General features: G+C 57.0%; 2 protein-coding genes across 5 annotated transcripts; both read left to right on the top strand.

The window, feature by feature from the left end:
• Positions 1 to 879: 879 nt before the first annotated feature.
• FADS6 (fatty acid desaturase 6) lies at positions 880 to 15,155 on the top strand. Its single transcript, XM_027568471.2, has 6 exons — positions 880 to 1,142; positions 1,625 to 1,791; positions 10,434 to 10,614; positions 11,247 to 11,434; positions 12,404 to 12,583; positions 13,172 to 15,155. The coding sequence occupies exons 1-6, from the start codon at positions 980 to 982 to the stop codon at positions 13,319 to 13,321; spliced, it is 1,029 nt and encodes a 342-aa protein (XP_027424272.1). The 5' UTR covers positions 880 to 979; the 3' UTR covers positions 13,322 to 15,155.
• A 2,179-nt stretch (positions 15,156 to 17,334) lies between these two features.
• On the top strand, positions 17,335 to 27,644 carry FDXR (ferredoxin reductase). 4 transcript variants are annotated; one of them, XM_027568351.1, is made up of 13 exons: positions 17,335 to 17,504; positions 18,090 to 18,208; positions 18,305 to 18,376; positions 23,082 to 23,177; positions 23,386 to 23,508; positions 23,689 to 23,802; positions 24,157 to 24,258; positions 25,035 to 25,142; positions 25,398 to 25,482; positions 25,619 to 25,818; positions 25,900 to 26,071; positions 26,899 to 27,069; positions 27,201 to 27,644. In XM_027568351.1, exons 1-13 carry the CDS (start codon positions 17,360 to 17,362, stop codon positions 27,329 to 27,331), a joined length of 1,638 nt encoding a protein of 545 aa, XP_027424152.1. In that variant the 5' UTR covers positions 17,335 to 17,359; the 3' UTR covers positions 27,332 to 27,644. The 4 variants fall into 4 exon arrangements, with proteins under 4 accessions (XP_027424152.1, XP_027424149.1, XP_027424151.1 ...); XM_027568348.1 differs by lacking the exon at positions 18,090 to 18,208 and having other exon boundaries at positions 18,279 to 18,376; positions 23,082 to 23,171; positions 26,899 to 27,082; XM_027568350.1 differs by lacking the exon at positions 18,090 to 18,208 and having other exon boundaries at positions 18,279 to 18,376.
• Positions 27,645 to 27,779: the final 135 nt, after the last annotated feature.

Raw genomic sequence — 27,779 nt, 5'->3', positions numbered from 1 at the left:
CCTTTCTCTATGGTTATTCCTTTTAGAGTTTCTCACTCCAAAAATCACTGGGCTGGAAAGTGATTCACCATTGCTAAAGTCAAGGACCAGGGGGACCCCACGCTCCATCTGGCTGGACGGAGTGAGTCCTTGAACTTTCTGCCCCACGAATTCGAGAACGTTTATGTGCCAAGAACTGTTCTAGTTACTAAAGACGCAGCCTGAGCAAGAGCAGCAAAGGTAAGGCCCTGCAAACGCCAGTCTGTTGGTGGAGACAGACAGGTCAGGGTCCCACGTGGGAGTGTCTGAGTGCTACTAAGAAAATACACCGGCTGGGGAGCCTGGGTGGCGCAGTCGTTAAGCGTCTGCCTTCAGCTCAGGTCATGATCCCAGGGTCCTGGGATCGAGCCCCACATCGGGCTCCCCGCTGCGCGGGGAAGCCTGCTTCTCCCTCTCCCACTCCCCCTGCTTGTGTTCCCTCTCTCGCTGTGTCTCTCTCTGTCAAATAAATAAATAAAATCTTTAAAAAAGAAAAGAAAATACACCGGCTAGGGGATAAAAACGTTACATTGGACTCCAGAGGGTGCAGGGACAGGAGAACGCGAGGAAGGTGTCTGAAGTCAGGCGGTCAGAGAAAGCCCTGTGGGGGGGGCGGTTCTTCATGGGGGTCGCCGCCGAGGCAGCCGGTGTTCCCTCCGGCCCCGGCCGGTTCTCGCTCCGGTGGCCTCCCCGCCTGCGCGCATCCGCCCCGCTCCTCCTGCGCCGTTTCTGGTCTCTCCCGCCTGGAGAACGCCCCCCGGGTCGGGCCGGGTGGCCGCCGCGCGCGGCAGGAGGAGCTCGGCTGCCCAGCACGCACCGTGACACCGAGGGCGGCTGTCCCCGACTGGCGCGTGACTCCGCCCCGGCCCGCCCCTGCTCGCGTCGTGCGCCTCGCGGGCCGCCGCAGACCGTCCCCGAGTCCTCCTGGGTCGCCCTGGTGGCCGCTGGGCGCGCGGAGCTCATGGAGCCGGCTCAGGGCGCCCCTCCGGGGAACGGCGGGGGCGAGGCGCTGCTGGGCGAGCTAGAGGCGCTGGTCCGGGACGTGGAGAGGGCCAGCTCGTGGTGGGAGCGCCGCGGCGTGGACTGCGCCATCCTCGGGCTCAGCCTCCTCGCCTTGCCGGCCGGTGAGCAGCACGGGACAGGGTGACAGGGGGCCGGGCTGCGGCTGCGGAGCGGGGTGCGGGGTGGGGTGGTGGAGAGGCTGGGGACTGGGGCGTGGGGGAGATGGTGCTTGCCGAGGACCCCAGGAAGGAGGGGTTCATCCCAAATCGGAAGTCTGGTGGCAGTGTCCTGCCGTAGGTCCCCAGAGGATGGGACACTGGAGAAGGGAGAAGGCCTAACGGCCTGCAGGGCGGTGGGGGTGGGGGAATTGAGAGGGATGAGAGGGACTGGGGGAGGGGAGGATGTTCCGCAGGGGCACCAGGGATGGGGTTTCCCCTGGACCTTTCCTGGTCGGGATCTGCCTCAGCACTCTGCTTGTGGCAGCCCTCAGGCCCCTGGCCCAGTTTAGCCTGGGTTGTAGGGGTAGGGGCTAGGCCCAGGTGTCCAAGAGCTGAAGGAAAACCCTGCCCACCCCCTATCCCCCATCTCTCCTTCCTCCATACAGGGTTCTTATGCCTGCGCTCTGAGAATGTCCTGGTCCTTGGGCTGGGCATCACCATCCTGGGTGTGTCCCACTACACACTCACTGTCAAGGGCAGCCACTTGGCCACTCACGGGGCGCTCACAGAGTCCAAAGGCTGGAGCAAGATCTGGGAGCTTTTCTTTGTGGAGGTGAGCCTAGTTGGGGTAGAGGTGACTGCTGGTACTGTGTGGGCGGATCTCACTGTTCATTCCTTTTTTATGCAATGCCATCATTGTCTGGGGGCGTGCAGGTGTGCACAGCTGTGTGTGCCTATGTGGACACTGCTGCAGCTGTTGATATGTGTATCCAAGCGTGCAGCACACACTACAGTTTGTGCGCGTGTGTGTGTGTGCGTGTGCACGGCCCCCGGCCCTCTAGAGGGTGCTCACACGGGTGGGTAGAGAGCTGCATGAGGAATGGATGCATATCCACCTACGGCAGTGGACCTGGCCTGGGCACCCCTGTTTCTCACCCTTTTCCTCTATGGTTAAAGCCAGAAGCTTCCGGCTAGGTTGTCCTCTCTGGACTGATGTCAGGCCTTTCCGGTTCCTCTGTGCAACTTGTCTCCTCCCCGCCCCCTCCCAGGTAGACCCTCACCTGGTCGCCCAGGTCCCTTATGAACAAATAGGAAAGTTGGCACCGAAGCAGTCCTTTTCTGCTCACGGCTTACCATGACCAATTAACTCAATTATTAACTTGATATAACTTTAAAATATATATATTTTATTTATTTATTTTTCAGAGGGATAGAAAAAGAGCGAGCACAAGCAGAGGGAGTGGCAGAGACAGAGGGAGAAACAAACACCCCCCCCGCCCCCCAAGGAGCGGGGAGCCTGATACGGGGCTCAATCCCAAGACCCTGGGATCATGACCTGAGCCAGAGGCAGATGCTTCACCGACTGAGCCACCCAGGCTTCCCAAACTTTATATAACTTTATTAAGGTCTCTATAACTACGTGCACGCGCAGACCCACAGATGACATTTCATACGGTTACGCATTTCCTACCTAGGGCTCTCCATTCCCCCTTTCTCCCCTTCCTCTCCTCTCCCACCTGCACACATTTCTAAAGTGCTAACAAGAGGAACCTTCAGGTTCCCGATCCTCACGGTCTGTTTCAAGTCACTTCCCTTCCCCGGGGTTCCCGGGGTGCTGGTGCTAGCTAGACTCTGAGGCCTGGGGCCAAGGTCAGACGCTCCGTAGCTTGTAATCACGGGAGGGGAGAAGCTGGGGGTAGGATGAGCTCTGTGTGGACTTTCCAAAGCTGTCCCAAGTGCCAGGAGCCCCGGGGGCAGCTGAGGGTAAATAGGTGTGGAGTTTGGACTAAGTTGCGACAAGGGATTTGACTGGGGAACACAGAGGTGACTGTGTTCTCAAACTTCCCTGCGCAGCTGAATGACCTGGAGGCCCAGGCTTATTGGAGGAGAGCGCCCCGGCCCCTCTCTTCCCCAGGTTCCCCAGGTGGATCTGATACCCACCAAAGTTTGAGAACTCCCTGGCTTCAACTCCGGGGAATGAGGTAGCTATGGTGGATGCCAAGCGAAGGCAGGGAACTGGGGACACGTCCCCTGAGAAGCTTCCCAGGTACCCCAGCTGAAGAGCGGGTACAGAATCACAGTGCCTGACCTGCCACGAGGGACCCAGGCAGCTTGGTGGCTGCAGGCTGTCTTGTCCCCATGAGCCCCAGGGCTGTGGCCTCATCTTTGCCTCTTTGTAAGTTCAGCTCTTGGCACAGGGCCGAGCTCTAGGTGGGCGTTCCGTCAGTATATGTTGACGGTGACTTTGCACGTGATGTGGGCAGAAGGTCCAGGGGAAAGCCAGCTAATGGAGGGTCACCATCTAGAGGCCCCTGAGTCCCTTGTGGTGGGGGAGGCTTGGTTCTGCAGGGCATGCTTTTCTGCCCACACAGTGTGGTTCTGGCTATGCCCCTGGGGAGGGTCTGGTTTCCAGTGTGGGGCAGGGGATGGCTCAGTCTCCCCCTACCCCTGGCATTAGTGGGGCAAGTGGGATCCTCGGGGAGGGTGCCGGTCTTGGCAGCCAGGCAGGGGCCGGCATTGGGGCACGGCTGTGGAAGCCACAGGCCCAGCCCACCGGCCTCCTGACCTGGGGCAAGTTACTCAATTCAGTGTTGGCTTCCTCGTCTAATAAACAGGGATCATAACATCACTGGCCTGGTGGAGCCAGAGCGAGGCTTAAATGGGACCATGGAGATCTGGATTTAGGGCCTGGGCCTGACTCTTGGATGCTCACCAAGTGTTGGCATTGCTTTTTTTTTTTTTTCTGGAGGGAACATGAGGTCAGCTGCAAGGAGAGGGTTAGCAGTTATGTTGTTCTTGTCCGTTAGTGCTGTTTGTGTTTAAGAGAAAGCCTCCCGCATTAGGCAAAGCTGGACAGATCGAGTGTGTGAGTGTGTGTGTGAGTGAGTGAGTGTGTGAGCGTATGAATGTGTTGAGGGCACTGTTTGCTACAGGGCTGGCCCACCCCCTGTTCACGTGGCACAGAGGGCAAGTTCTCGCTGCCCGGGAACCTCCTGGACCCCTGACTCCCCACTTCTGCCACGTCCTGTTGTCTTCTCTCTTTGATCCTCCTCTCGTTGGCTTCCTGTGCTCGACCCAAACCTTGACCCCCCAGGAGCCACCAGCACTACAGAATGATCTAGTTCTCTAGTCTGGAGCTCCAGGTGCCAGCAAGGGCCGTTGGTGTCGCTGGGCAGCCAGCTTTGGCCAGGTTTGTCTCAAGGTCTGCTGGCTCGAGCTGGGGGTGGGACAAGGGCCTGGCCTCTCTGACCGCTTGGATCTGGGGGAGGGGCAGGCAGGATGGACAGGGCAGTGACACTCCAGTTGTCCTTGTTTCTTTGAGGTATCCCCAGTTATGCACACCTGCCCACACTAGAGTGAACTTCCCTCTGAAGACCTACTTCTGGTCCGCATGAGGAAGTTCCATTCCTCCTGCTAGTGAGCCTCTGAGCCTCTCCCCCGTCCACTGATGGCCCTGGCCTTCCCTGCAGGAGCACCTGCCCCTCTCTGTCCTAGGTTGTGTGACAGCACTGCAGGAAGGCGTGGGCAGGGCCATCCTTGGTTTAAATCCCACAGCTTGGGAAGGATTGACTCCCCAGATCAGAGGGTTTAAGGACCTCCTTGTATTTCACAAACAATCAAGATGCTTCCAAAGAGGGAGGGAACAGGTCCAGCCAGTCACTAAGCTCTTAGTGTGTCTCAACTTCAAACTCTCCTTCTGAAGTTGGCTTTGTGCTTGCAGGGGTGGGGTCACAGCTGGTCCAAGGCGAGCATGGGGAACCCTGGCTCTGCCCTGGGGAAGGGGACGTCACACAGAGGAATGCCATCACCTTCGTTGGAGTCCCGTACAGTGGTGGAAACAGAGCTCAAAAGCCCCAGCTGGTCCTGATTCTCGAATGTTCTTGAGTTCAGTGTGGCCATTATCTTCTGGATGTCTCTCCAACTTTTCCTCTGTCTGCACCCGAACCCTGAGGGGCATTAGTCTGAGTATGCCCGACTATGATTTTTAATTTTTTTTATTTAAAAAAATTTATTTAGAGGGCAAAACTAGATCTGTAGTACAAAATATACTTTTGTGGAAAAAACCACAAACTTTAGTTTCTAAATAATTATAGATTCACAGGACTTTGCAAAAATAGGACAGAGAGGTTGAGTGTACCCTTCATCCAGCTTCCCCCATTTATTTACATTTATATATTATCTTTTTTTTTCAGATTTTATTTACTTATTTAGGGAGAGAGAGAGTGAGCAAGTGGGGGGAGGAGCAGAGGGAGAGGGACAAGCAGATTCTGTGCTGAGCAGGGAGCCCAACACGGGGCTTGATTCCATGACCCTGAGATCATGACCTCAGCCTAAATCAAGAGTTGGATGCTTAAACGACTGAGCCACCCAGGCAGCCCTTTTTATATAACATTTATATTTATTATTTTTTTAAAAGACTTTTATTTATTCATCTGACAGAGAGAGAGAGACAGCGAGAGAGGGAACACAAGCAGGGGGAGCGGGAGAGGGAGAAGCAGGCTTCCCACAGAGCAGGGAGCCCGATGTGGGGCTCGATCCCAGGACCCTGGAATCATGACCTGAGCCGAAGGCAGACGCTTAACAACTGAGCCACGCAGGCGCCCCTATAACATTTAAATTTATATAAGTGACATTCGTATAAGTGTCCTTCAATAGCCAAACCAGGAAATTGAAATTGGTACTGTGTGTGTGTGTGTGTGTGTGTACCTCTGCCATTTTATCATGTGTAGATTTGCAAAAGGGACTTGCAAGCAGCCCCCCACTCTACCCCCCCCGCCCAGCTTTGGTGTGGCTTCCTCAAGGATAAGCCCGAGGACTCTGGGAGGGGGGGTCTCATGGCAATTCCAACTCCTGTGGGTCTGTAGAGCCCAGCTGCTGGTGGCGGGGACTGTGGGGGGCTTGCATATGGCCCCTCAGAGGCAGAGGACCCCGGAGCTGGCCAGGCAGTCATGTGTGGATGGCAGCCCGAATGCAGCCTTGAGGGAGGGGCTCAGGGAGAAGAGGTCCGGGCAGTGGCTGCCCCCCTGGGTGAGGATGCCAGTTTGAGGGGGAGCTTCGGGGGCTGGGACAGCGTCAGTCCAGGCTGAGTGGCAATGGCTGAGCATTGCTCCCCACATCACCGAGCTTCTCCTCCCTGCCAAGCCCTCCGCTGGGTGCTGGGGACACGATGGTGACCCAGACCTGCTTCTAGTTCCCCAAGGGCTCAGAGTCAGGTGGGGAAACAGATACACACGAATGACATGGAAGTAATAAAAATCCTGATTATATCAGCGGACACTGACTGGACGCCTCCTGTGTATTTTACATGAATTATTGCAGTTAGTAGGCACGCCTCCCTGTGAGGTGGAGGCTGTTATTACTTCACTTCGTAGATGAGGAAACACTGGTCTGGGAGGTTAAGTCGCTTGGCCAGCGCTGCTCAGCTGGTACGTGGTGCAGCCCGGGACCGGGGCAGGTGGAACGTAACATCGAGCAGGTGGTGTGCAGGCTGTGAGCACAGAGAGAGCGTGGCAGGGACACGAGGCGATATCTCCAGACATCTTTGGCTGTTGTGACCGGTGTGTGTGTGTGTGTGTGTGTGTGTGTGTGTGTGTGTGTGTGTGTGTGTGTGTGTGTGTGTGTGTGTGTTACTGGCCTCTAGTGGGTAGAGGCCAGGGGTGCATTTGGGATATAATTCTACAAGAAAAGAATTGGTTGTTTATCTGAAATTTGAATTTATCTGGGTGTCCTATGCTTTATCTGACAAACCTATGGCTGAGGCCCGTGGAACCCCAGAGGCCCCCACCACCCTGAAGCCAGCATGAAGGGACTGCTCAGCTCCTGGGAATCAGTGAGAGAGGGTCCAGAGGGAGTCGGGGGCCTGTCCTCCCTGAGGGCAGCTGGTCCGGGACAGCCAAACGCCTTTCTTTCTCATCTGGTCTGCATTTGCTGCCCCCATCCCTGTGCCCCGCTCTGGAGTTATGCCACCACGTGCTAGGCTGTCTGTCCCCCCGGAGCTGGAAACCTGGTCATTGCCCTTGATCCCTCCTGCTCCTCCCACCCCTCCCCTTCTCAGACCCTGTGCCCCATGCCTGCCTGTCCCATCCCCTTTCCAACAGCCTGCAGCCCATCACCTGTCTCGTCCTGCCCCTCCCCTTCCAATCCAGTAGAATGACCTATTGAAAACCGCTTTGCACCATAATTTTATTATGATACATTTTAATCCTGCGAAGTATTGTTTGTTTAAAAAATAAAAATATTCAAGGACACGTAAGAGATCAAGGGCCTCCCTTCCGTCCCAGGAGGAAAATGGGGAGCTGGGGGTGAGGTTGGAAGAAGACCCATCACCGGGCTTCTTGAATTCTGAATTATGTAAATGTATTACCTATTCAAAAAATAGGTTTTTTCAAACTACCACCTTAGCTATTAATTACCTTTGGCCACCGGCAGAGGTCTGAGGATGCTTCAGTGCACAGACAGCTAAGTGAAGGAATAAGTGACTGATGAGAGACTTGGGGTCCCTGATGTTTAGCGGAGGGAAGGTGTCAAGAGGACTTACAATGGCATCTGCCCCATGCACACTCTGGCCACTTGCATCGCCTGAGTGCTGCTAAGAGATTGGGGCCCTTAAGTCTCTGTGAGGGGCACAGAGCACGGTGACATCAAGAAGCAACACCAGCCTTGAGGCATGTGGCTGGCCCAGCTGGTGGAGTGTGTGCCTCTTGATCTCAGGTTCGGTGGGGAGATAACTTAAAAAAAAAAAAAAAAAAAGGAAGAAAAAGCAACACCGGCCGTGGGGCTTCTGGAACTCTCCTCGGGTCTGTGTGTGGAATCCTCTTGGGCGAGCCCTCTGCCTAATCCTTGTGAGCAGGACAGTCTGTTTTCCAGCTCCCTGTGCAGCATTTGGCCCCTGGCCCTGCCCTGCCGCCAATGGGTGTCCGTGGGCGGGAGCCGGCCGCAGTCTGCGTGTGGTCTTCTCTCCCAGCCCAAATCCACCCTCTCCTTTCCTCTATGGAAGGAACATCCAGATGGGAGTGAGAATTCCAGTGTTATGGAAATAGCCCCAAATCTGTTCTTATTCATGTAAAAAGGCCAACCACACACAGACTCTGGAAGTGTGTGCTGAGTCACGTGGAGCTCAGCCCCCCTCCCCCCATCCTGGGGTCCGGCCACGTGGCTGAGCGGCTGACCGGGGTCCCCACCAGGTCCCTGGGGGCTCAGTCCTGCTCAGGCGCCAGGCTGTTGGTGGCATCACTGCCCTGAGTGTGGTGAGCTGCCGGTTTGTCTGTGTGCAGAGGCGGACCTTGTGCCGGAAGGAAGGGCAACTTTGTCCCCATGCAGCCTGCAGGTGCCATTGGCCCTTGGAGCAGAAGTGCACGGGAAATGCGAATCGAAACAGTTGCTTCTCAGGGCACCTGGGTGGCTCAGTATGTTAAGCGTCTGCCTTGGGCTGAGGTCACGATCTCCGGGTCCTGGGATCTGGGATTGAGCCCCGCGTTGGTCTCCCTGTTCAGCGGGGACTCTGCTTCTCCCTCTGCCTTTTCCCCCAACTCGTGCTCTCTCTCTCTCTCAAACAAGTAAATAAAATCTTTAAAAAAATATATGGTTTCTTTAAAAAAATAAAAAAAGAAAAACGGTTGTTTCTTCCAATTACATGGATAGAACCTTGAGGCTCAAAACACACTTGCAGGCCTTGGACAGGCAGGCTGGCCTCTGAGGACATCCCGCCAGACCCCAGCTGCAGCCCCCCGAGCCCGCTGCTGAAAGCCACTGCCTGTAACTCGAACCAGCCGCGTGGCCCCAATGGGTGCGTGCCCTGGAGACCAGCGGGCCTGGAAGAGATGTCACTTCAGCTGACACTGCCCACCCTGTGCAGCCTGCCCCAGGATCTGTGCCTCTGTGAGGTTACAAAAACAGTGAGCAGAATTCATCCCCAGGCAGGTTACCTCACCCTAGAGCAAAGCGCTTTGTCCTGCTTTCGTGGACTCCACAGCAAGGCTGTGCAGGGTGGGCATTTGCCTTCCCAGCATCTGCCTCCCGAGGGGCCTGGGCAGTGCTGGCTTGGCAGATCGGTCTCTTGTAAAACTGCAGTAGTCATGTCACTAGCTGTGCCCCTCGGAGTCCTTCAGCTGGAGCTTCCAGCTCCATTTTCACGCCATTTCAGTCTCTGCAGAGGGAGCATGAAGACAATGTCGTTCCTGATTTGTCTTCTCCTGGCTTTGGCTCTGCTGCCTGGACCCAGAGCCCGGGTTCCTGCTCCCCTGCAGTTAGCGGCTCGTCTCAGGGGTCTTATGGCTGACCTTGGGGGGATTCTGGGTTCCAATCCTCCCTCTGCCACCTTCCTAGCTGAGTGACCTGGCGTGGTCATGTGGCCTCTCCCTGTCTCAGTTTCTGCTTCTGTCAACTGTGGATCATAATGCCACTGACCCGCTAGGCTTGGAGGACAAACAGATCACACTTGCAAAGTGCAGGACATGGAGCACGAGGCTCACCGTGATCGGAACTGGGAAACTCCTCATGTTCTTCTGGAAACAGGCGGGCAGCCTCTTCGATAAAATTTGCAAAATCTTCTGGCCTGAATAAAATTTTGGAGGATGCTGACATCTGCATTTTAATTTGCATATATCTGCATAACACACACCTTAGTGCCTCTTTTGCATTCAGAATGACTGTCCTTCTTGGAGTCCCAGAGCCACTGTCCCGCTGCTCGTGGGCAGTTTGGAAGAATCCCATGAGGGTGAGGGTGCGTGCCAGAGGAGTCACCCCTGGAGAGAAGTTCACGCTCAGCCCCCACTGGGGCGCCTCACCCTAGGTGCCACCCTCATGGACAGACCTCCCCTCACTGCTGGGGGGCTCAGGATGTAGAGCAGCGCCGTGAAGATACAGATGTTTCCAAGAGAAACAGGCACAACATAATTGCATTTGGAGCTTTACCTGCATGGCGCCCAGTCCTCCGACAGCCCCCTTAGGCTTGCAGGCTTACCTGGGTGGTCAGTGGCAGAGTGGCAATTGGGGCTGGCTTCCCACCTCCAAACACTTAGCATCGCCACACCGAGTGGATGCTGTCACTCTGCTGTCACGGAGACCTGAGTGCTGATGGTCCGATGAGCTCGGGGGTGTAGGGTGGGAAGGCCCTGGAAACACAGCATCCCGGGGGTGGGGGGTGTGTTTAAGAAACATATAAGAAACTTATATGCCTTGAGGCTTGCAAAGGTCCTGCTTTGCTTGATTGTGCCTGCCATGGACCCTGGTGCCCTCTCTGCCCCCCTCCCCTAGGTATGCTTGGCCTTCAGCGCAGAGTACGCCAAGTATGGACACGTCAAGATACACCATGGTTATACCAACGTGCTGGGCCTGGGGGACTCGAGCACGTGGAGACTGCCTTGCCTCAACCGCTTTGTGTACATGTTCCTTTCTCCTCTCTTGATCCCCATCATAACTCCACTGGTGGCTGTCGGTGAGTATGCCAGGGCCGCGCCCTGCAAGAGCAGGTTCCCCACTTCCCTTACTTCCCCTCCTGACTTCCTGGAGGCTGCTTGTGGAGGAAGCTGGGAGCCCCGAGTTAAGACCAGAAATTTTCTGAGACAGCCAGGCAGGGTGGAAGGAGCCTTGGACCCAGGGCCAAGACTGGCTCTGCCACTTACTGGCTGATGACCACAGGCAGGTAACGGACCCACTCTGACTCAGATTCTTAACCTGGTCCTCAAGGGTGGTGTGAAGGCATCGTGAGGTCCTAGATGTAAAAATACTTCACAGATGCCTCGTGCTATATTACATGTCAGGGATCGTAATATTATGGGAACAATATCATTTGGTGGAAGGGGGGGCTGGAGGGCCGCCCAACCTGGGTCCCAGCCCTGGATGGCACTTACCACTTCCTAGCAGAGTGGCCTTGGTCAAGTTGCTTAGCGCTCTGCTTCCTTATCCATAAAATGGGCGAATGTCCTTTTTGGGGCTGTGAGGATGAACAGATTGCTCTAGTTAGCACACTAGTTAGCACCCGTGGACCAGCAGGGAGCCTGTTTGTGTGGGATCTGAACCTTGCCTTCCCTCCCAGCCCCACACTCGATTTCTTGCTCCCTCTGGCAGAGCGGCTGAGGAAGGTGGAGCTCAGGTTGGCTGTGCGCACGCTGGGCCTGATTTCCCTGGGCCTCTATGCTCACTACTGGCTACTTCTGAACGTGTCTGGCTTCAGGAGCCCCGGCTCGGCCCTGCTCTGCATGTTCATCACCAGATCCCTGCTGGCCCACCCTTACCTCCATGTCAACATCTTCCAGGTGAGGCCTCCCTGACCTGGAACGCAGGCTAGACTCAGTGTTCTAAGGGAAGAGAGAGAGGCAGTCCCCCCACCTCCCACCCCAACTTCTCTGTGGGTTATCACAGAGAGTTTGGGTTTCAAGTAAAGTATTTGCTTCTCTTCAACCCTGGCTGCCATTCACATGTGGCTGGTAGATGGAAGATTTAAGAAACTTATATGCCTAGGGCGCTTGATCAGGTCCTGTGGAGACACAAGTGGTTAGGACCCCATCTCCCGTCCTTGAGGCACTTACTGGGACAGGCCCAAGTGACGTGAGCCGCGGGCCATCACCGAGGCCCCAGCGCAGGTCACGAGACAGGAGGAGCCAGAGACGGGAGGTCTCCAGGGGAGGCCAGGGGCTCAGCACTCAGGTCCATAGGGATGGGTCCCTGTTTCCTGGACATGAAGACGAGACGGATGAAGGTGAGAGCGTCCTTCATGCCCCCATCCCAGCACCGGCCACGCTCATCTCGGAGTGCGAAGCTGTGCCTCCTGCCCGGGCCACCCGGCTGCCTGCCTGTCTTGCTAGAGCGGACGCTCCCGTTCACTTCCAAATCCCTTGGAGGAGGCACTTATCCATACTTGTTGAATGAAAAATTGCACAAACTTGATCTTGAATCCTGAGCAGAATTTTGATTAGTGAAAAGAGAGCAGAGAAGGGTCTCTCCAGGATGAGACAAAGGCATCGTGGCATGAGAGTGGTGGGCACGTCAGGATCATGGGGTCCAAGGGGTATCCAAGCCAAGCCCCTCATTGTACAGATGGAGAGAGAGGCCCAGAGATGGGTGAGATTGAGCTCAGAGCACAGACAGGAGAATCCCAGCCTCCTCTTGCCTCTCCACGTCCCGCCAGAGGTCCCCAGGTGGTAGGTGAGGATGTCCAGGGCGGGGCGGGGAGGCACAGGGCTGCCCGGCCTAGACCTAGGGTGTGACCCACATGTCTGTCACAGCACATTGGGCTGCCCATGTTCTCCCGGGACAAGAAGCCCCGGCGGATTCACATGATGAGCCTGGGTGTGCTGAACCTGCCTCGGCTGCCGGTGCTGGACTGGGCGTTTGGCCACTCCCTCATCAGCTGCCACGTGGAACACCACTTGTTCCCCTGGCTCTCTGACAACATGTGCCTGAAGGTAGGTGGCGGTTGGGCCGGCGAGGTTGGGACGAAGGGACTATCTGAGGGCAGAGGGAAGGGAACCCCGGGTCCCCCAGCTGGCCCGGTCAGAGGTACCCTGGAAGGCCAGCCCTGTGTCCAGGCAGCAGTGTGCGTTTCCGATCAGAGACAGGTGGGTTCCTTACTAGCACTGCGACTCTGGACAAGTTAACTGAATGTCCGGGAGCCTCAGCTTCCTCATCTGGACGATGAGAGTAAGCGGTGCTTGTTGGCACGCTTTAAGGATGAAATGAGATGGATCTGACGTGCTGGGCATGCAGTACGTGCTTGGCAAATGGGGAGCTACAGTTTTTAACCCCTATGCCAAGGGAGACTGTCATACAGTTGGGCACCCTGGGGGGGAGGATGTGGGGGAGAAGGTCCCCACCACCCCTTTCCCTTGCCTTCTGGGAGGGGAGAGGCAGGAATTCTCCCCGCCCCTCCGCTCCTCTAGAGCATCATGGAACAAGGCAACAAGAAATGGGGCTGGGAGGAGGAAGGGCCACCCCTGGGGAGGGGGCTGTCCCCAGTTCTGGCTCAGCGGACCCTCCTGTCCACCTTCTGGCAGGTGAAGCCCGTGGTGTCCCAGTTCCTCCATGAGAAGAAGCTGCGGTACAATGAGGACTCTTACCTGGCTCGCTTCAGGCTGTTTCTCAGTCACTATGAGGAGTTAATGGTGCAGACCCCTCCCATCACCGAACTGGTGGGATTGCAGTGAGGGGTGGGCCACACAGTCACCCTGCACCCCCTCCCTGACCCAACCCTAGCTCTCTTGCTTCTGCTGGCCTGCCCTCACTCTAGGAGGGCCTGGGCCCTCCCCTAGTGCGGTGGCTGGGTTGCTGATGGTGGAGTGGGGAGGCACTGGGGACAGTGAGGTGGAGCGTTCCGGCCGGGATTTCCGGGGATAACCTGCCTTGCTTGCTTTTCTGAGTTTTGAGGGGTATCTGGGGGAAAGGACTAATAGTGGCATTCTGGTCAGTGTGGACCTCAGCCAACCTTATCTCAGGGCTAAACAGCTGGATTCCTCCTGTGCTGTGTCTGAGCCTTGGTAGGGTTAAGGGAAGGTGATGGGGGGAAAGGAGGGGTCCTGGGCAGGGGGAGGCAAGGAGAGAGAAGGGCCAATCCCTCAGTTAGGGCCTCCCGAGTGCCAGGAGACCCTATGCGTGGCTGGCCACTGCTTCTTCCTGTGTCCTTTGAGGCTCTGTCTGCTAAGGAGCCTTCTGCCCAGGGACCACAGGGAGAGGTTACTTTTGGCAGACTTTCCTGGTATCTCAGCCAGAGAAGCCTCGGCAAGACACAGGCTCAGCAGCTCCCAAGACCTGCAACATCAGTGAAATCAAAGTGTATGTGTTTTGTGGGGAGAGCCCTCCGGGGGAAATAAGGGCATAAATAAGAGTGTAAATAGCTTTGAGCTTGACCTTGGCTAGTTCTAGAAAAAGTCTGCTTTGTTCCATGATGTTTAGAAGGGGTGGACCCGGAAGAACTATCAATTGCGAAGAGAAAAATTACTGGGAGGGTAGCCAAGTCTGGAGGGGGTGATGGGCTCAGTGTCTGGAGGACAGACGGCCTTAGAGGGGAGAGGAAGGAGGGCAGGGTGTAGATACAAGGGTTTGGAGTCAAGAGCAGGGCTTGGCTGTGAACAGGTGCCCGCAGCCTGGGAGGGAGGCAAGGATACAGGGAGTCACTGATGCCAGCCAGAGGAGAGAGGCAGTGTGCTGGAGACGCCACTGAGAATCAGCGCAAAGTGGGGAGCCTGGAGCGAGGGCTGGGGGCCACCCTAACTAGTGGCTGGATGACAGGGCGCAAGGAAGAGCCCAGCTAGAGACTGAGGGAGGGACAGAAGAGGAGGCCAGGCCTATGACAGAAGCCCAGAGCAGTTAGTCCAAAGCAGGGTTTCTTACGTCCTAGTATTGACATCATGGCCAGATCGTTCTTTGTCACGGGGCCCTGTACTGGGCATCCCAGGATGTTTAGCAGCATCCCTAGCTTCTACCCACGGGGATGCCAGGAACCCAGGGTTGTGACAATCAAAAATGTCTCCAGACATTGCCAACTACCTGTCTCCTAGGGGGCAAAATCATCTCTGGTTGAGAACCTGCAAGTCATGTTCTGAGCACACAACTGCCTTGTTTTTCAGTGAAGCCTTTGGACAGGGTGGAGGGCGTGCTGGCTCTGCTGGTGGGGAGGCTAAATGCAGCAAATGGGATGGGCAGAGGGGTTAGACAGCAGGCCGCGCCGTCCTCTAAGCCTGGTCCTGGTGGAGAACCCGTCTCTGGTGTGGCTCTGCTGCCCCTCCAGATCCATTCTCAACCCCCCTCTTCTTCTCCACCCTGCCTTCCTCTACAAAAGACCACAGCTTCTGCCCGGCACCCTTTCCTATAGCGAGGGCTCTCACTACTTCTGCAACTGCTCCTTTGGGGCCTGGGGTGGTAATGGCTTCCAGTCTTTGCTAGCCAGGGGTGCTTCCCCACTCCCTTGATCCTGCCCACACCTCTGTACAAAGTTCCTTCATTAAACTCTTTTCAGCAGCCCTTCTGAGCGTGCCATCTCTTTCTTGCTGGGAGGTGGACCGATAGAGCCGAGTTTTGGACCCAAGCAGCCCTCTTGGAACAAGAAAGGGTTGGCAGCCTCCCCAGCCTACTGCTTTGCTATACGTTATTACTGCTCTTTTGAAATGCATTAACAGCTCAGAAATGGCCCTCGGGTCTGGGAATGTGATTAATCAAACTGCTAATTCTCCACATGAAAAAATGTAATGTCAGAAAAGGTCCCATTGCATAGTCCTGGTTAATGATCAAAACCATCCTAATCCATACCAATGACTCATTGTTATTGATCTGGGCCTGAGTGGGGAAGAGGCAGCCCCCATACCAGACCTGGCTGTACCACAGGAGCCCGGGAACAAGGCACTTGATTTCTTTGAGGCTCGATTTTCTGTTACTCTAAGGATGTGGGCTGGGAATGCATGGGGCTTGAGAGGGAAGGAGGGAGGTGATAGGAGAGGATGAAGCCCTCCCTGGACTCTACAGAGACCTAAGGCCTAATTTACAGAGGTATATGGGAGGTAGTAATATTGATGATGGTGATGATGATAGCTAACATTTTCAGAACTTATAGCAAACATTTTTTTTTTTTAAGAGGGAGTGGGGAGGGAAGGGCAGAGGGAAAGGGAGAGAGAGAATCCCAAGCAGACTCCACACCCAGCCGGAGCCCCACGCAGGGCTTGATCCCATGACCTGAGCCGAAATCAAGAGTTGGACGCTTAACCGACTGAGCCACCCAGGTGTCCCCACATAGTATTTTGGGCTTTGTGGACCATATGGCCTCAGTCATAACTACTGAAACACAAGTACTCAAAGCACACTGAGCCACAGAAAATATGGAAAGAAATGAGCATGACTGTGTGCCAATAAAACTTTCTTTGAACTTTAAGTAATTTTCACATGCCACAAAATATTATTCTTCACAATTTTTTAACCATTTAAGAATGGAAAAACCATTGGCTTGCCCTACTATGAAATCAGATGGTGGGCAGGATTTGGCCTGCAAGCCATAGTTTGCCTCCTCCTGGTCTAGTGGGACAGGCACAAAATACAATGACTTTGTAAAAGCCAGAATAGTATTTACTTCTCAGTAGGAGAGAGCGGGAGTGACAAGGAGAGGCACAGGTCCCATTTCTTGAACCAGTTGCTGGTTTATATGGGTACATCTTGTGGTAATTCATCAAACAGTACACGTTAGTGATTTGTGCACTTTTCTGTTGTTAGACTTCAATAAAAAGACAACTAAAAAATGATAAGGCAGGGGCGCCTGGGTGGCTCAGTCGGTTAAGCGTCTGCCTTTGGCTCAGATCATGATCCCAGCATCCTGGGATGGAGTCCCGCATGGGGCTCCCCGCACAGCAGGGAAGTCTGTGGTCTTCAATTTTGATCTCTTAAAATATCTTGCATTAAAATATTTTTTTATCTTAATTACTGAGGTTTTGGGCGCCCCCTGAAATTCTGCACCCGAGTGTCTTAGCAGCCTCACCTAGTACCAGTCCAGTTGGGACAGGAATGGGAGGTATGGCTCTGTCCTTAGTACCGAGGGCAAGCTGTTCCTCCCCTGTTTCTTAACCTACGTGAAGGGGAAGGGGGTGAGGTGGGGCTTGATCTCTCAGGTTTAAAATGCTGCCTGGCCGGAACTGGACAGCATGTGGCTGGGGTAACACCTACACAAGGCCCATGTGCGGCCAAGGCCCCACGGGAGCCCTTTTCCCCAGACTTCCGGACTCGGTGGTTATCACGCTAAGGGCAGGGAAGCTCCTTTGGAACTCGACTCGTGATTGGCTGGGAAGAAACCAGGCCCAGGCCAGGAGTGTACGCTATCAAAAAGGACCGGCCCATGCGTCATCAGAGAGCGACGAGCGCCTCCGAGGGGGAGAGGCTTAGTAAAGTTAGCTCCTTCCTAATTGGCTCTCTCCATCAGGCGGGATTGAAACAGCGATGGAGATTCGCTCTCGTTCAACGCTAGCCTCCAGATGATTGGATTGGGGAGAAATTTATCAAGTCACCAAGGCTCGGAAGTCCTGGGGGCGGGCCCTCAGCGATAGGGGGTGGATCGGCGGGCCGGCTTCTCTTTTGGGGGCGGGCTTCTTTCCGGGATGGAGGCGTGGCCTCCACGCTGTGCGCTCCCAGAGCGCGGGAGGCGGGACTTGGGGGCGGGGGCGGGGGCGGGGGCAGGTCGGGGGCGGGGCCGGAGCCCGCGCGGAGCACGGATGCCCCCGCAGCGAGCGCGGGGCGTCTCCGGGATCCTGTCCTCTGGCAGGTTGCTCTTCCAAGCCATGGCTCCGCGTTGCTGGCGCTGGTGGCACTGGTCGGCGTGGCGTCGGACCCGGCCGCCTCCCGCCGGGAGCACCCCAAGTAGGAGCAGGGCACCTACCTGTAGGGCTGAATGGCAGTGCCGGGAGGCCTGCGAGCGTCAAGTGTGGGGGTCAGAGGGGAGCTGGGGCAGGGCTGGAGAGGGGCGAGAGGGGGCCAGGGGCGAAACCGGAGGGGTCCACTCCTACGGACGAGATTGGCGTGGGGTACGGGGGCAGGTGGGGGCCTGTGCGGTCACATGTGTGTCAACAAAGTGAGAAGGGGAGACCGTGAGGTGCACAGGTGTGAGACCGGGTGAATGGGGGTTATATGAAGGTCTGGGAGCCAAGAGCGAAGTCTGAGGTAGAACAGGGGTCTATAGGAAAGACAGGGGTCTATAGGGACAATATAGCGTTCTGTGGAGAGAGAGTGGGTAGAAGAGCTACAGTCGGGCATTGTGGGAGATCCACGGGGGCAAGCTTGGGATGATTTGGAGTCCGTTGGAGGGATGTGGTAGTCTAGCTGGGTGGGTAGGGAACCCTGTAAGAAGATGAAGTACTGTGCAGGGCAGCTTCAGGGGTGATGGGGATTGTTGAGTGGGCATAGTAAATTCATGGGTGAGATGCGGGGCTCTGGATGAAGACACAGCCTTTGGGGCTTCAGACAAAGTAAGGGATCCTGCAAACGCCAAAGCTTTGAGGAAAAAGAGGAGGAGGGTGCAAATAGGGGTGAAGCTTGGGAAGCTCCACCTTCTGCCTGATGTTGATGTTGGTTTGGGAAGTGCTGATCTGACCTTCCATCCCTTTTCTCTCCGCGCCCCCCCGGCCCCCCTACCAGGCTTCCGGCAGCAGTTCTCTACACAGGAGCAGCCCCCTCAGATCTGTGTGGTGGGCAGTGGCCCAGCTGGTTTCTATACTGCCCAACATCTGCTGAAGGTAAGCCACATTTTCCTGGTTCCATCTCCTATGATTCACCTGCGGCTCCAATCCTGGGGGAAAGCCCCACCCCCTTTGAGTTTTAAAAGCACTCCTGGATCCCTGATGGGAAAGGGGCTCCCAGCACATCTAGACTGGACACTCCCTATATGCTTTGTCACCTACATCTGGGGCTCCCCACTCGAGGTCCTCAGCTATGGGAGAAGTGGTCAGTGGCAGATGGCCTGCTCTGCCACGTTGGCCAAGCCCTTCATGGAGTTTATGCAGACCTGCAGATGACTTTATCCTGCCCCTCATCTTCCCTTCCTCTCTCTCCTCTGTCCTCAACATCCTATGTCTTGAGGCTACCCCCTCTTCTCAGGGTTTTCTGTCCCTGTAGCCACCTTGTCATGCTCCAGCCCTCCCCATGCTATGTTGTTCTTTCAGCCTGCCCTCCGTCCCCCATTCCTCCCGCCCCAAGGCCGGAGCCTCAAGGCTTACAGTGTTGGCCTTGTTGGGCCGGGCCCCAAGGCTGTTGGTTACCCTTGAGACTTGGGCAGATCTGGGTGGGAGGGAGGGGGGAGGGCGAACCGCAGGTGGGAGGGGGAGAGGGAGACCTAGGCTGACTAAGACATGACACAGTGGCCTTGCTTTGGAGGGACTTGGAGTGTCTGTGGAGAGAAAGGAGAAAGAATGAACATATTAACTGTACACACATATATGCAGAAACTGAAGAGGTGGGATAATCAATCGTCCTAGTTTGCCTGGGACATGGAGCTTTCAATGTTAAAGCCGGGAGGGTCTCAGAGAGACCAGCATGAGTTGGACACCCTGCTGAAAAGTGACCTAAACACGCCTTCCAAGCAACACAGGTGAAAAAGCTAATTACTGAGATGTGACCAGCATGAGCTGAGTTAGGCGAGGTCAGTCAGAAAGGGTTTCCTGGAGAAGATGCATTTGAGCTTCACTGAAGGAGGTGGGCTTTGGAGAGGACATGCCACATGTGGGAGGTCATGCATGGACAAACTGCCTTGTGGTAGAATAGCCCTGGGCCCTGGGATGGAGACCAGGGATCCCACGGGGTCTGGGGAGATCCTGGAGGGCTTTGTATAAGGTACATTTGCTAGCTGAGCCTGAAATTTGGGGAGCGGGGAGAGTGGGCCTCCCAGGCAGGCTTCTCAGTGCCCCCAGTGGGAGCAGTGGCCCTGGCCTGCACTCAGCCGGCACACGCTTGCACGCACTTTCCTTGTGAGAGGCGCTGGGGGATGGACTCAGGAGCCAGTTACAAGCCAGTCCTTGCCCTCCGGGAGTTCCAACTACTGGCTGTGCTCCCGGGACAGGAACGTACGCCACACATGTGGGACGGTGGCACTTAGCTGAGCGGGCACTGTACGGCATCTCATCTCCCCGTGCCAACCTTTGAAGCAGGTGTCATGACTCTTACTTCGCAGGTAAGGACACCGAGGCTGAGTGACGTTGCCCAGGGTCCCCACCTGGACAGGGAAGATGCTAGGACCCGAGTGCAGGTGGTCTGATGGCAGAGCCGCTCTTTTTTTTTCTTTTTTCTTTTTTAAAATTAAAGAAAATTATTTTGGGGCGCCTGGCTGGCTCAGTCAGAAGACCATGTGACTCTTGATCTTGGGGTCATGAGGTCAAGCCCCAGACTGGGTGTAGAGATGACTGAAATAAATAAAACTTAAAAAAATGTGTTTTCATTGAAGTATAGTTGATACGCACCGTTACGTTAGTTTCAGGTATTCCACGTAGTGATTCTCCACAAGTCTGTGTGTGAGGCCCTTACTCTCTCTCACCTCAGGTGTAGCCACCGTCTGTCACCATATGTGGCCTTTACAATACCATCGACTACATGCCCTGTTTCTGTACCTTTCGTCCCTGTCATTCACCCGCTCCATAACTGGAAGCCTGTACCTCCCACTCCCCTTCGCCCACCTTGCCCCCCCACCCCCACCAGTCTGTTCTCTGTATTTACGGGTCAGAGCTGCTCTTGAGTACCAGGCTAGGCCATCCACTCAGCAGTGGTTTATTGGACGCTGACATGTTCCAGGCGTAGGCTCGACCCTAGGAACGTGAATATGAGCAGGACAGGCGTAGCTCCTGTGCTCAAGGACATGGCAGCCTAACGGGGGGTGGAGTTGTGGAGTCGAGCTGAAGAGGGTTTACCCAGGTTCTGAGGCTCGAATAGTGTAAGCACAGAAGCCAGGGGAGGGGGGCGTGGGGTACAGAGAGCTTACGCCCAGCCCGGCCTGGAGGAAGAGATGTCCACATGGCTGTCTGAGGACAGAAGCTGCCAGGTGGACGAGGGGTGGGTGACAGGCAAGAGAGTCCCAGGCACAGAGAGCCACACGGACAAAGGCCGGAAAGGAGGAGAGGATGCCCCCCTGGGGACAAGTGAGCTGGGGAAGAAAGGCTTGTGGGTAAGGGTGGAGAGCTGATGGAGGAGGCAGGTGGGCCCAGATCCAGGGTACCTCGGAAGCCACTGCCTTGGAGGCGAGCAGGGTCTCGTGGTGCCATCCACTGTCCTCCCCTCCTTCCATCAGGGTCCTCGGGTAGTTATTCACATGCTCAGACCTAATCAAACTGTTGACTTCAAGGCTGGAACCTGGGAATCAACAATTTTTAACAAACACCCCAGGGGATACTGCCCACTGCTCTGGGTATAGTTGGCCTCACTGGAAGGGTTTAGGCAAGCACCCCGTTTTTGCCATGGAGCTCTCCTTGCCTGTAGGGCAGACAGTGGGGCAGGGCCGGTGGCCAGGAGAGCAACGAAGAGCTGCTGAGGGGGCGAGGGGGAGGGGGAGGGGAAGATAGGTGACTGGGCAGGGTTGAGGGGAGTCGGGGACAAACCCCTGGTTCTGGCTCAGGCTGCGGGTGGATGGGTTGGGAGGGAACACAGGAGCAGAAGGAAAGAGTTTTGGGGGCAGAGGGAGTTGACTTGCATCTAGGTGGGTTTGAGAAGTCTGCAGTGTCGTCCAGGGCTGTCAGGTTTGGAGGGGGCAGCCGGGCAGGGGAGAGAGTAGAGCATCGGCATGTCTACAGGAATCCGAGGTCACAGAGAGTGGATGCAGCTTCCCCAAGGGAACGTGTGTCAGGGGGGTGGGAGGGGTCCCACACTGGAAGAACCTCAGAGAGTGTTTTCATTAGAGGGGGGCAGAAGGAAAGAAGCCTGAGAAAGAAGAGCCGGAGGGAGAGGAGGGAGCTGAGTTAGGGAAGAACGGGTCCCTGAAGACAAGGTCGGCCGGGAGAGAGATCCAGTAAACAGGCCAGCACGCCTAGCATTGCAGAGGTGGCCTTGGACAGGACAGTGTGACCAGGAGGAACAGATCCGTAGCAGGAAAAGATGGAAGATAAAGGCGAAATGCTGGGCTGTGTGGGGCACAGACTGCCAAGCCGAGCAGTTTGAACTTTGCCCCTTAGCGGTGGGCAGCTGGGGAAGGTTCAGGGGCGAGGCGGTGACATAATAGGAAAGGACAGCTTTCTGACTGATCACCCACAGTGGGTCCGGTGCTGGACTAAGTGCTTCAGGCCTTGCTCTTTAACGAGAAGCTCAGAAACATTCCCCGTGGCACAGAAACATGCCCCGGGTTGGTCCCTGCTGTGTGGATGCAGCATCATGGGGTGTAAAGGAGGTGGTTCGGGCACTACCTGTGGCTGGCATGGGTGGGGAGAGCAGGAGACTCGGATGGGCAGACGGGGCGTGGGGGGCCGGGACTTGGGTACAGGCAGTGGGGGGAGGGCAGGAGGAGGTTCAGACAAAGGTGAGGAGGTGAGTGTGAGCCTTTGTAGGGGTGAAGGCAACTGGAGGGCAGGATCTCATTTGGCCCGGGTCCCACAGAGTTGGAACTATCACAGCAAGAGCCTAGGATGGGGGTGCAAGGCAGGGCAGTGTCATCGACCGAAGCCCCAACTGCTTGACTCCAAATCTGCGTCTCTCACTGTCCTGACCTTCTGGATGCTTCCCAACAACCCGGAGAGGGGGCTCTTATCTGTCCCAGTTTGCAGAGGAAGAGTCTGAGACCCAGCAGATCTTGGGACCGGCCAGGGCCATGTGGCTGATCGGTGGCAGAGCCAGACCCGACCTCTCTGCCCAACCACAACCCTTTGCCTTCCCTGAGGGCCCTCTAGGTGCTCCAGATGGCAGGCGAGGTGGGACCACCTATATAACTGAGCTCATTTTTTCCAAGACTGAGAGCGAGCCACTTCCATCTCCCTCTGACCCCCAGAAGCTCTGGCTGTGCCCCCCCCCCCCCCCATGTCCTGGTGGTCCCTTTTCCAACAGGATGACTTGGGAGACTAGAGCTAAGATGAGTATGCATTTCAAAGGGTAGTTGTCAGCTCCTCAGACTGGCTGGGCATTTCTAGAACTATCAAAGGGTTCTAGGGCAGGGCTGTGTGTCAGGCCTGGCCCAAGAAGATGAAGAAGCTCCCCTCGTACGACTCCAGTGGCGGGCGAGCTGCCTCCTTCCTTAGTGCCAGAGTCCTTGCCGTCTCAAGGGGCTGGTGGTCCCGAGGTCTGGCCTCTGCTGCCTGGGCTACTCTGCTGCCCCAGTCCTGCTGCCTGGCTCTCCAGGCAGACGGGGAGTCGGGGGCCTCTCTTTCTCCTCGTGTCCTCAGCGCACTGAGCCAGGCTCTCCTGCCCTGTCGGGGAAGGGAAGACCCATAGAGCCCAGCCACTCCCTCGGCCCCACCAGCTGCTCTCTCTCCCCAGCACCACCCCCGGGCCCACGTGGACATCTACGAGAAGCAGCTGGTGCCCTTTGGCCTGGTGCGCTTTGGCGTGGCGCCTGACCACCCCGAGGTGAAGGTGGGTCTCTCTGGGCTGGAGGAGGGGTTTGGGGACTTTGGTCAAGGTCAGGAGGGAAAGGAGGCTCCCTGGCTCCATGGAATGACCCCAGGCCCTCTGTGTGGATGCCGCACAGGTTCCCTCCTGGGGACACTGTGAGGCGAGGGTGGCACAGGCATGATCCCTGGAGTGCCCCACCCCTAACCCCTTCCCCTCTGGGGCCTGGCAGAATGTCATCAACACCTTTACCCAGACGGCTCGCTTGGACCGATGTGCCTTCCGTGGCAATGTGGTGGTCGGCAGGGACGTGGCTGTGTCGGAGCTGCGGGCGGCCTACCATGCCGTGGTGCTGGTGAGTGCGGACGGGTGGAGGGCAGGACAACAGCCCGAGGTAGGGTGGAAGGCAGTAGGGGAGAGGCCCAACCCACTGGGCAGGGCCTGGGGTGGCAACTGGGGAGGAGGAGCCAGAAGGAGGCCTGCCAGGGTCTGCCGGGCGCTTAGCCGGTGCCAAGCACTCTGGGTCTTTCCTCAGAGCTATGGGGCAGAGGACCATCAGGCCCTGGAAATTCCCGGCGAGGAGCTGCCCGGTGTTTTCTCGGCCCGGGCCTTTGTGGGCTGGTACAACGGGCTTCCTGAGAATCGGGAGGTGAGTTTGGGGAGCACTCCTGCTGCTTCTTCTTCCCCACTCCTCAGCCAGGGCCAGGGGCCGCTCTTGGATGCCACAGCTGGGGGACGAGGGAGCCACTGTCCGAAACTGGGAGGCTCCTAGGGAGATGAGATGTGAGACATCCGGCTGCCTGAGGGGGAAGGTCAACCAGGGAAGGCCTCTGGGAGAAGGTGGGGCTGAGTAGGAGAGGAGAGGCGTCAGCTGAGGCTCAGGTGGGGTGGGCTTTCCAGGTGTGGGGAAGCCTGGGGGCTCGGCTGGTGACTGGACATGAGCTGAGATTAGCCTGCCTGGGGCCAAGGCTAGGGGAGCCCTACCCAGACCTCTCACTACCAGCTGGCGCCAGACCTGAGCTGTGACACGGCCGTGATCCTGGGGCAAGGGAATGTGGCTCTGGATGTGGCCCGGATCCTGCTGACCCCACCTGAGCACCTGGAGGTGAGTGGGCAGGTCAGGGGCTGTAGGGGTGGGGCTGGGGTCACACCGGGGAGAGGATGCCACTGCCTGCAGGGTTCAGGCCTCACCTTCCAAGCTGAGCTCAGTGCCTCTGTTCCCCTCTGGGGCCAGGCAGAGGCCTCCTGGAAGGCAGCCCTTGAGCTTTGCTTCATACCGGTTCTCCCTTCACTTTCTGTACCCCAGCTACATGGTTGGGCCTTTAAAAACAACAACAACTATTCAGTGTGTACATATCACTCCCCCTGCCAGTTAACCTGTGTTTATCTTAGTTCTTGGCTCAATTGTCCCTTCCTCCAGGAAGCCCCCCAGTACCACCTTAATAGGTCCATTTCCCTTCTTCTCATAGACTTGTCTCCTTCTCTTTCAAAGCGTGTTGTCACCACTACAACCTTATACTTGTTGATGAATATTTGACAAGTATCACTGTCTCCACCAGATCAGAAGCTCTGTGAGGGCCGGCACCATGTCTCTTTTGCTTACCGTTGGCACCCCACCCCACCCCCATGCCCCTTGCCTAGTGCCTGGCTCTTGCTACACACTGAGGAAACACTTGTTGAACGAAAGAGCAGGAGCCTGGGTTGCTACTGGTTGGAGCTATTTGCAGAATTGGAGCCAGTGCTCCATCTGGCCACCAGGAGGCGCAGTGGTGCAATTCCAGGCTGCAGACCTCCCCGCTGAGGGTAGGAAAACCGCCGCTGAATGCAAAGTCCCCTTGCCTGGTCAGCATCCGATGACTTCAAGCCCTCCTTTTGTGCCAGAAAACGGACATCACAGAGGCTGCCCTGGGGGTACTGAGGCAGAGTCGGGTGAAGACGGTGTGGATAGTGGGCCGACGCGGACCCCTGCAAGTAGCCTTCACCATTAAGGTGCTGGGGCCGGAGGGGGGTCAGGGTCCCAAATAGATGGTCTGCCCTTGCGAGGTGTGGCAGGACTGAGCCCCTGAGAATGACTGCTGCCTTGGGGTGGAAGAGAGGGGGAGGCAGGCAGGGCCCGGGGGCCTGGCGCCTTCTGTGGTAGGTGGTGGTGGTGTCTCCCATCTGGGCTGGGCTCTGGGGTGTGTGCAGGAGTGGACAGTGCTCTGGCCCTGAACTCCTCCCCTACCCCCTACCCCCACCCCCAAGGAACTTCGGGAGATGATTCAGTTACCAGGAACCCGGCCCATTTTGGATCCTGCGGATTTCTTGGGCCTTCAGGACAGAATCAAGGGTGAGGGGCCCTGACCTGGCCCCCTAGCTCACTAGGGAGGGGATGGTCTAGGTCAGAGAGGGCTTGGGGGAGGGCTTTGGGAGAGAGGGCTGTAATCCAGGGACAGGCCTGCCTGAAATGTTCTCATTGCTGACAGAGGTCCCCCGGCAGAGGAAGCGGCTGACAGAACTTCTGCTTCGAACAGCCACGGAGAAGCCAGGGGTGGAGGAGGCTGCCCGCCAGGCGTTGGCCTCCTGCACCTGGGGCCTCCGCTTCTTCCGAAGTCCCCAGCGGGTGCTGCCCTCACCAGATGGGCGACGGGTAGCTGGCATTCGCCTGGCAGTCACCAGACTGGAGGTGAGTCTCGTGTTACCCAGAGACACCCCTTTCTCAAGTCTCCCCACCCCAGCCTGGTGTTGCCCACACTCTCCTCAACAGGGTGTTGGTGAGGCCGCCCGCGCAGCGCCCACTGGAGACACGGAAGACCTCCCTTGTGGGCTGGTACTGAGCAGTGTTGGGTATAAAAGCCGTCCCATCGACCCCAGTGTGCCCTTTGACCCCAAACTTGGGGTCATCCCCAATATGGAAGGCCGGGTTATAGATGTGCCAGGTGAGAGGATGCAGGGAGGCTAGGCACCAAACTCTCGTGGGGGATGGAGAGGCTGCTGTCTCCCATTCATTCATTTGGCCAGTGACCCGCACTAAGAAACTACCCTGTCCCTGGACCCCATCCTGGGGCCCAGCCACCCTCCTCCTGGCTCGAGCTGGGAGGGAAGTTCCCCGGCTAGCCGACATGCCCACGTATGCCTGCTCCGGGCTAGGCTCCCGTGCTCGGGGCTGGGATTAGAGATCACACGACAGCCCCTGCCCTGAGGGACCTGCCAGTCTGATTAAATACCCACATGGCTGCCTACTCATTCATCCCGTTCATGTTTAGAAGGGCCTGCTGAGACTGGAGGCGGGGCAAGGCCCATCCCCTACCCTCAGGGAGCTCCTGGCCCACAGCGAGACTGAGGCGGAAGGGGTGGCGTGGTAAAAACAGGTTGAGAAGATTCCAGGGCGCTGGGCCAGGAGCCACAGTGGGCCCAGGTGGCAGGGCTGCTGGGAGGACTTGAGGTGTGCGGATGTGTGTGCCTGTGTGTGTGTGCACGTGTGTGTGTGTGTGTGCACGTGTGTGTGCGTGCACGTGTGTGTGTGCACGTGTGTGCGCCTGTGTGTGTGCACGTGTGTGTGTGCACGTGCGCGCGCGCGCGTGTGTGCGCGCGTGTGTGCACGTGTGTGTGCACGTGTGTGTGTGCATGTGTGTGTGCACGTGTGTGTGTGCCTGTGTGTGTGTGCACGTGTGTGTGTGTGTGTGTGTGTGTGTACTGGGGGCTCAGGCTTGCCAGAAGTATCCAGCCCCCTCCCCTTTCCTGAGCCCGTGTTGTCCCTTGCCAGGCCTCTACTGCAGCGGCTGGGTGAAGCGGGGGCCCACAGGGGTCATTGCCACAACCATGACCGACAGCTTCCTCACTGGCCAGATGCTGCTGCAGGACCTGAAGGCCGGGCTGCTGCCATCTGGTCCCAGGCCTGGCTATGCGGCCATCGAGGCCCTGCTCAGCAGCCGAGGTCTGGGCCCCGTGTGAGCTCTTGGGAGGTGTGGTGGGCAGCCCTGGGCCTTTCTGCTGTTTGGGAGGGGGTGCTCTGGGCTGGGGGTGGAAGAGGAGTGGGAGGCAGTGACTTATCTTCCTGTGCTTCAGGGGTCCGACCTGTCTCTTTCTCGGACTGGGAGAAGCTGGATGCCGAGGAGGTGTCCCGGGGCAAGGGTGCTGGGAAGCCCAGGGAGAAGTTGCTGGATCCTCAGGAGATGCTGCGGCTGCTGGGGCGCTGAGCCTAGATCCCAGCCTGGCTGGCAGGGAGAGAAGGCATGCTGTGCGCGGGAGAGGGGCCTGGGTCAGTCAGCGGGACTCTGCACCACAGCTGTGTCGCCTGCCCGCCCTGGCACCCGGTCTTGGCTGCCTCTTTTCCAGGAGCCTCTGAGCACTTCCTCCTGGCAGAAGGTTGCCCTTGCCAGAGATAACCTTAGATGGGGATGGGTGGAGGTGCAGGCTGACTTTCCTCCCTCCCACCTCTTTCCTGTCAGACTGTGGAGGGTCACCAGGTCAGGAACATACTGGAAATAAAACAGCTGTAATGGAGGGCCAGTGGTTGATGTGTGACTTCTTTTGGGGCCTGGGGTCACCTTCCAGCCACAGCTCCCCTCCTGTCACCAGGTGGCGCTGCAGAGCCAGCTCCCTGCTCAGGGGCCTCTTGGGGGCTTGAGGGGGTTAGACAGCCAG

The sequence above is a fragment of the Zalophus californianus genome, chromosome 16 (assembly GCF_009762305.2).
Source record: "Zalophus californianus isolate mZalCal1 chromosome 16, mZalCal1.pri.v2, whole genome shotgun sequence".
Lineage (NCBI taxonomy): Eukaryota > Metazoa > Chordata > Mammalia > Carnivora > Otariidae > Zalophus > Zalophus californianus.
The sequence above is the reverse complement of the archived record's forward strand: the minus strand, read 5'-3'. Positions and strand labels throughout refer to the sequence as shown.